Source organism: Pteropus vampyrus, unplaced genomic scaffold (genome assembly GCF_000151845.1).
Source record: "Pteropus vampyrus isolate Shadow unplaced genomic scaffold, Pvam_2.0 Scaffold113, whole genome shotgun sequence".
Classification (NCBI taxonomy): Eukaryota; Metazoa; Chordata; class Mammalia; order Chiroptera; family Pteropodidae; genus Pteropus; species Pteropus vampyrus.
The window spans coordinates 1,712,163-1,718,649 of record NW_011888894.1 but is presented as its reverse complement, the minus strand read 5'-3'; the positions used below and the strand labels follow the sequence as shown (position 1 = coordinate 1,718,649).

Here is a 6,487-nt window from a genome sequence, read left to right as displayed (position 1 = left end):
TGCCTCCCCTCTGAGAGCACACGAGCATCTTCCTACAGCTACAGTCTCACGATGCCATATCCGCACAGAGGCCAGAAATGCTCAGGCAGGCAAGCCTGAGCAGCTGGGAGCTGCCAGCCACATTCCCCACTTTGCAGGATTCTAAGAGACGGCAGAGTGGAGCTCCACGGGAGAAGCATGGAAGTCAGCCTCACTCCCATGGGCAGGCTGGGCAGCTGCTGCCCCGCCCAGTGCCCACAGCGGGTGATTAGACACTCCCCTGGACCCCACGGCGTCCGTTTTGCAGCAAGAGCATCAGCACCCAAGATCACAGAGGGAAGTGGGCATGAGGACTCAGGGGTCCTGCTGCCCAGCCCCGGGCACTGAAGACCTGGGAGGCACACATGCTTCCCCTCCAGACAGGGGCTGCCGCTGCTGTACCGGGCTTCGGCTCTTCTCAGCGATGACGCTCGCCAGGAGCTGAGACTGGGGCCCTGCCGACTTCACATCTTGTCGGTTTTGTTCTCGAATCTGTGTGGAAAAGGAGGGGGAGAGTGAGCTCTCTGTTCAGTGTCAGAGTGTGGAGTGTGGGAAGGGCATTCCCGGGGCCTACTGGTGTCCAGTGTGATTTGTGACTTGGGTCTAAAAAGGTCCTCCAGCGGTTGGGTGCCTGTCTCCTCTATTTCTAACAGAGTCTGTCACTCTGAGACAGTCTCCATGTCTGTTTCAGAGTGAACGAGCGGTTTATGTAAAACGCCAGATTCTCATTGACTCAGGCAAGGTAACTGTAGGAAGTGAAGCGTGAAAGGAGGCAGAGTCGATCCTTGAGGGATAGTCTCAAATTTTAATATTCCCAAGAAGACCCTGAGGAGTTTGTTTAAAATACAGATTTCAGTATACGGCCACGCCACCCTGAACAAGCCCGATCTGGGAAGCTAAGCTGGGTCAGGCCTGGTTAGTACTTGGATGGGAGACCACTTAGGAAGACCAGGTGCTGTAGGAGTTAAAAAAATAATAATAAAATAAAATAAAATACAGATTTCAGGGCCACCACACCTATTGAATCTGAATCTCTTGGGGAGTAAGATGGGGGGTGACCCAGGAATCTGCATTTCAAACAAGCACTTCAGAGGGTCCTTAGACAAGCTGTTTTGTGAGTGTATCTGAAGGTGGTCTGCTACAACTTAAGTTTTTAACGTAACATTAAAAATATAAGTGAACTGTAAAGCAAAGGTGGAGAAATAAATATAAAAGATTTTGAAATCTTGAAAATGGGCCAAAAGGAAAATAGCATAGAATTAATAAAAACTCAATTTGTGGGCAGGTCTCTTAGACACACCTAATGCCTAAAGCAAACACCTCTCTATGTAAGGGTTCTAGAGGACTACATCAGTGCGGCACTTAGCACAGTGCCCGGAATAAAGCCAATAAATGTAGTTTCTTTCTGACTCATAAGAGGCACCATGGGGTGTTGATAAGTCAGGAGCACCCTAGGAAACCAGCCTCCCCCCACATCCTTGAGGGACAAGAGATGGCTACCACCCTACCTTGTTTCGCATGTCCAGCACTTCTTGGGGGTCAGTATAGAGAGGCACAAATTGGTTTGGGTTTTCAATCCGTATCGGCATGCCACTGCTGGATTTCTCCACCTCGTCAGCCTTCATCCACTGAACACACACAAGGCCAGGTGGGTAAGGCAAAGGAATAAGACCCAGGTGTCCTCCCCAGTGGTCTGCCCCATGAGATCTGAGCCGACAGGCCTACATGGAAGGTCGGCAAGCCTATACATATATAGTCTCTCCCAGGGGGCCTCTGTGATGTCTGTCTCCCAGAGCAGAGATGGGCAACAAATGACCTAGCTGCCGAAAAAGATCCAGGTCAATAGCCATAAAGAATACTTAAGAGTAGAGGTCAGATCCTTGGTAACCAGCAATGACAGATAGACAGTCACCTGAGCTTCAGTATTAGACAACTCAATGATGTTAATTTGCAAGGCTTTATTTTATTATCGTTTTTTAATGAAGAGCTAGTCTATTTGGCTGCTAGCTACTTTAATGTTAATAAAAAATCAGATTAAGAGTCAAAGTGAGTGTGTGTGTTGGGGTGGGGGAGATAATGTAATAGATAGAAATGTATATCCCACCCACCTCCTGGGTTTGCATCAGATGTGCAGTTTAAATGTTGGATACCCATTCTTGAACTTCCCAGAAGCCCCCTCTGGATGTGGGAGCAAGAAGCAAACATCAATTGCTCTTGGCTCTCATGCTGCTAAGGATAACCTGGTCCAGCCACCCTCTAGACCCAAAAACTCAGCGTAGAGGTGTAAGAAAGAGGTGATCAGAGGTTCCATGGGCACAAAGAACTGCTCCCAGACGTCCGATAGAAAGTCCTAATCAGAGCTTGTGCTAACATAGGCCCAGAGGAGACACATAGCCGGGCACTCTCCCCAACCCTGGCCTTCCCCATCAGGAGCTCCTTGCTGCCCGCCTTACTGTGGTCTTGGGCCGGGGGCTGCCCATGCTCCTCTGGACCTCGTCGGCCACGTTGACCCGCAGGTAGGTGTTGGGCGTGTTGAGCCAGCGGGTCTTCTCCTTTTGCTGCTTCTGGGCGTGCTGCCGCAGAGTGGGCACCGGGGCGCCATCCTCCTCGAACACAAAGGCTGTGACCGTGGCCGGAATCTCCACCTCACTTTTGTGTTTGGTTTTCTCTTGAACGAAGGGGTAACGGTACGTGTAGCCTGTTCTATAACCCTAAAAAGGACAAAAAAAGAACCACTGATTGTGGGGGAAATGGTCTCTATATGCCTGCATGCCCACCCACACACTAAATCCCCTTCCATCTAATAACTCATTTTAAACCTAATCTCCATAATACAACTCAGGCTTTGCCGCTTCTCGGCTGTATTTCAGAACTGTTTCCTGTTTTGATCTCCCACCCTCTCCCCTCCTTCACCCCAAACTCTCCCCTCCTCCACCCCAATACGCCAAGGCTGAGAAAATCCCTGGGACCTTGTGGACCAGACAGAGCTCCTTACCCAAACAAAGCTCCAACTTTTCATCCCATGCAGTGTTCTCAAACCCTCCTGCACATTGGAACCATGTGGGAGCTTTAAAAATGCTGATGCCTGGGCCGACCTCATAACTGCCCGTGTCACCAGATGGTAGTGTGGTCTGGGCAACAGGATTTTTAAAAGCTTCCCAGCTGGATTCTAATAGTCAGCCTCCCTCCCTCCACTCTGAGGCTTCTTAAATATTTTCCTCTCAGAACTCTCAAATCTGACTCAAGAACACCCCTGTCTCCTAAGCAAGACCATGTCTCTCACAAAAGGAGAATGGACTGCTGCTCAGTGAGAAAGAATACTCAGGAATCTTGGCAGCCGTGAAGCCATTCTCAGCTTCTTCTCTAATTCTGTTTTCTCTAATTCTGTTTTGCTCTCTTTTGGATTACTAGTAAAATTAGATGTTTTTAATTATACTGGATGGCCACTTGAATGTCTTCCTTTGTAAATTGTGTTCTTGATTCATTTTTCTGTTGATATGTTTTTCTTTCTCACATTGATTTATAATGTTTCTTTTTATATTAAGGATTTTAATCTTTTGACTGTCAAGATTTGCAAACATTTCCTCCCATAGTTTGTCTTTTAGTTTTGTTTATGGTTGAGGGAATGGTTTAGAAAATGCACATTTTGAATTTTAATGTAATTATATCTATTAATATTCGTCATCATGATTTTAGGCTTTCCTGCCATGCTAGCAAGGTCTTCCTCAGCACAAGACCATCACAAATATTAATCTATGTTTTTAATATCTATGTGTTTTGTTTTATATGTTTAAATTTTTGATAAATCAGGAATTTATCTTGTCGAAAGGCATGAGGTAGCAATCCATGTTAGTTTTCTTCTCTAAATGGCTAGCAGTCTATCTTTTTGCCCTGTTTGCCCTGTGTTAATTTCTCATATATTTGGGATCTACTTCTAGATTTTCTAAGCTGTCACACTGATTTGCCTGTGCATTCTGCACTAGTGCTCCTCCGTTTAGTTACTTAAGCTTTATCACGCTTTACCATGTGGTGAGACAAGTACCCCTAATTTCCCTTCTCCTTATAGGATTTTCCTAACCATTCTGAATTTCACCTAGAAGAATACTTTGCTAAGTCCTTACACCTTTCCTCATTTTTAAAGGAATTACATTGAATTTATTGGTCAATTTGGAAAAGTGATCTCTTTATCCTATGGAAGCTTTCTAACCAAAAATAAATTATAGCTCTTCACTGATTTCAGATTTTCTCTGATGTCTATTGGTAAAGCTATGTGGTTTTCTCTAAATGAGTTCTGCTTAATGTTTTATGATTTTGTTGCATTTGCAAATGGAGTTATTTTCTCCCATTATTATATTTTCAAATATATTATGTGTTAAAATAGAAAAAAAACCTACTAATTTTTGTATGCATTTTCATGTGACTACTTTAAAATGCACTAATTATTTCTTATATTACTTTCAGTTGACTCTTTTGGACTTTAAGGCATATAACCACGCTATCTACAAAAAATTATAATTTCGTTTCCTTTGTAATATTTATACCTCTTATTTTTATGCCTCCTTGCTTTGGATTGAGTTCCAATTCTATTCTAGAACAATATTAAATAACAGCGCTGAGAGCAGGAGTCATTATTTTGTTTCAAAACTCAATAGATTGCTTCTTGGGCTTTTGGCTAAGATCAAGTGTAAAATTTAATGGAAATACTCCTAGTGTTTGGCCATAATAATGGCTCATGTTTTGAGAAAAGTCATTTTAATTATGTTAAATAAGTGTCTTCTTGTTCTACTTAACAGCTTTTATTTTTATAAGTTGATGCCAAATTGTTGTCCACTGCCTTTTATATTTATTAAAATGATCAAAAGGTTTTTATCCCTAGAGTCATTAACATTAAAAAACATATTTAAAAGGTTGATAATATTAAGGCTTCCTTGAATACCAGGAATGAACCCTTTCTTGGTTATTGTGTATTGTTATCCTGATGTTATGCTGCATACTATTTGCTAGTTTTCTTGCAGTATTTTTCATCAACTCCAAGTAAGATTGCTCTGACTATGTTATAATTGCTATGGTCCTTCTTTCATTCTTCTCTGAGAAAGATTAAAATAACATAAGAATTGTCTGTTTCTTAAAGAGTTGAAAGAATTCCTGTATGAAACCGTCTGGTTCAGGTGCTTTATTTAGGCATAGACTATTCAGCATGCAAATGCTAATGAGAGTTGTATTTTCATTGTGGATTGTATCTTTCATCATTATAAAGTGACCCTCATGGTCAGCCTGGTAATAAGGTGGAGATGATTAGGAGGAACTGGAGGCAAAGAGGAAAGTATTGATTATCGCAATGACCTAGGCACAATGAGGAGAGACCAAGACAAGAGCAGTGGTGAGGGATGAATTAGATATGGAAATGCTACAAAGCTAGGTCTCATGTTTCACTATTAGCAATCTAAGAAGTTAAGAGTCTCTTCTTCCTGCAATTAGCTCCTCGTGTATGGTATAAGCTTTCTTCTTGTTCTTGAATTGTCTCCGGCTTATGTGTCATGTCATCAACTAAATCGTTAGCCTCTAGAAGAAAGAATGTCTTAAAATTCTTGTGTATCCTTTAAATCCCATTCCTAGACACTTCCCAGTTAACTCTTGTAATGACTAATTCATTCAATTATTACAATAGCATATTGTCACGATGCTGCTCACCTGAAATAATGAAATTGGTGGTATTATGTGTTTCTGCATTAAAGAACTAACTACAAAAGTGTGAACTAAGTCACACTATGAGAGGTTCTGTGGTTCTGATTTTTACTGTATTACTACTTCCCTTACCAACCTATATCTTCTTACCCCGTCTCCAAAGAGCATTCTGCAGGTATGACATTATAGCCCTGGGAAGGGATAGCAAAGGCCACCTCAACTACTATTAGAATGACCACAAATTCTAAGTCAAGCTGTCAGTCAACGAGGCTTTAACAAAATAACTGTGATGCTGGCAATTCTGACGCCCACCTACTGCCTCATGCTGACTGGTTCTGGGGCTAAGCCTTAATGGACTTGCCTAAAAGGATAATGGCAGGAGACTCACCAGATTGTCCAGCATCCTCATGAGGGCCTCAAACTCGTGCTCCCCAAGCCGGCTCTTCTGCATGGGCCCAAAGGTGCTCCCGGCCCACTGCACGGAGCCCACCTCGTGGGGCCGGTGCTTCTCCTGCTCTAGGAGGATGAGGTTCTCCACTCCCCCGGCGCTGGACAGAGCGGACACCTGTGGTGAAGAGCAGAGAGCCCTGAGCTTGTGCGTGTGCATGCACATGTGTGTGTTCATGTGCGTGTACACACACATACCCATGCATTTACCTCTGCTCATGTGTGTAACGGAGAGTGGGGATTAGGGAAGACTAGAAACAAAAATGGTTGGAAAGCTGAGCTGTATTTGTCTTTTTCCTCCCAGAGGAAAGCCACCCCAAACTTGTTGTGTGTGCAC

The 6,487-nt window shown here is 43.4% G+C and overlaps 1 protein-coding gene across 1 annotated transcript in view; it reads right to left on the bottom strand.

Annotated features, from left to right (window-relative positions):
- ADD2 (adducin 2) overlaps nt 1-6,487 on the bottom strand; it is a 90,642-nt gene that overhangs the window by 10,621 nt on the left and 73,534 nt on the right. Inside the window, exons 10-13 of the mRNA XM_011365559.2 lie at nt 6,092-6,268; nt 2,472-2,729; nt 1,527-1,646; nt 421-510 (exon numbers count right to left, since the gene is read on the bottom strand). Of these exons, the coding sequence (XP_011363861.1) occupies nt 421-510; nt 1,527-1,646; nt 2,472-2,729; nt 6,092-6,268 (645 nt within the window). The remainder of the gene's footprint in view (nt 1-420; nt 511-1,526; nt 1,647-2,471; nt 2,730-6,091; nt 6,269-6,487) is intronic.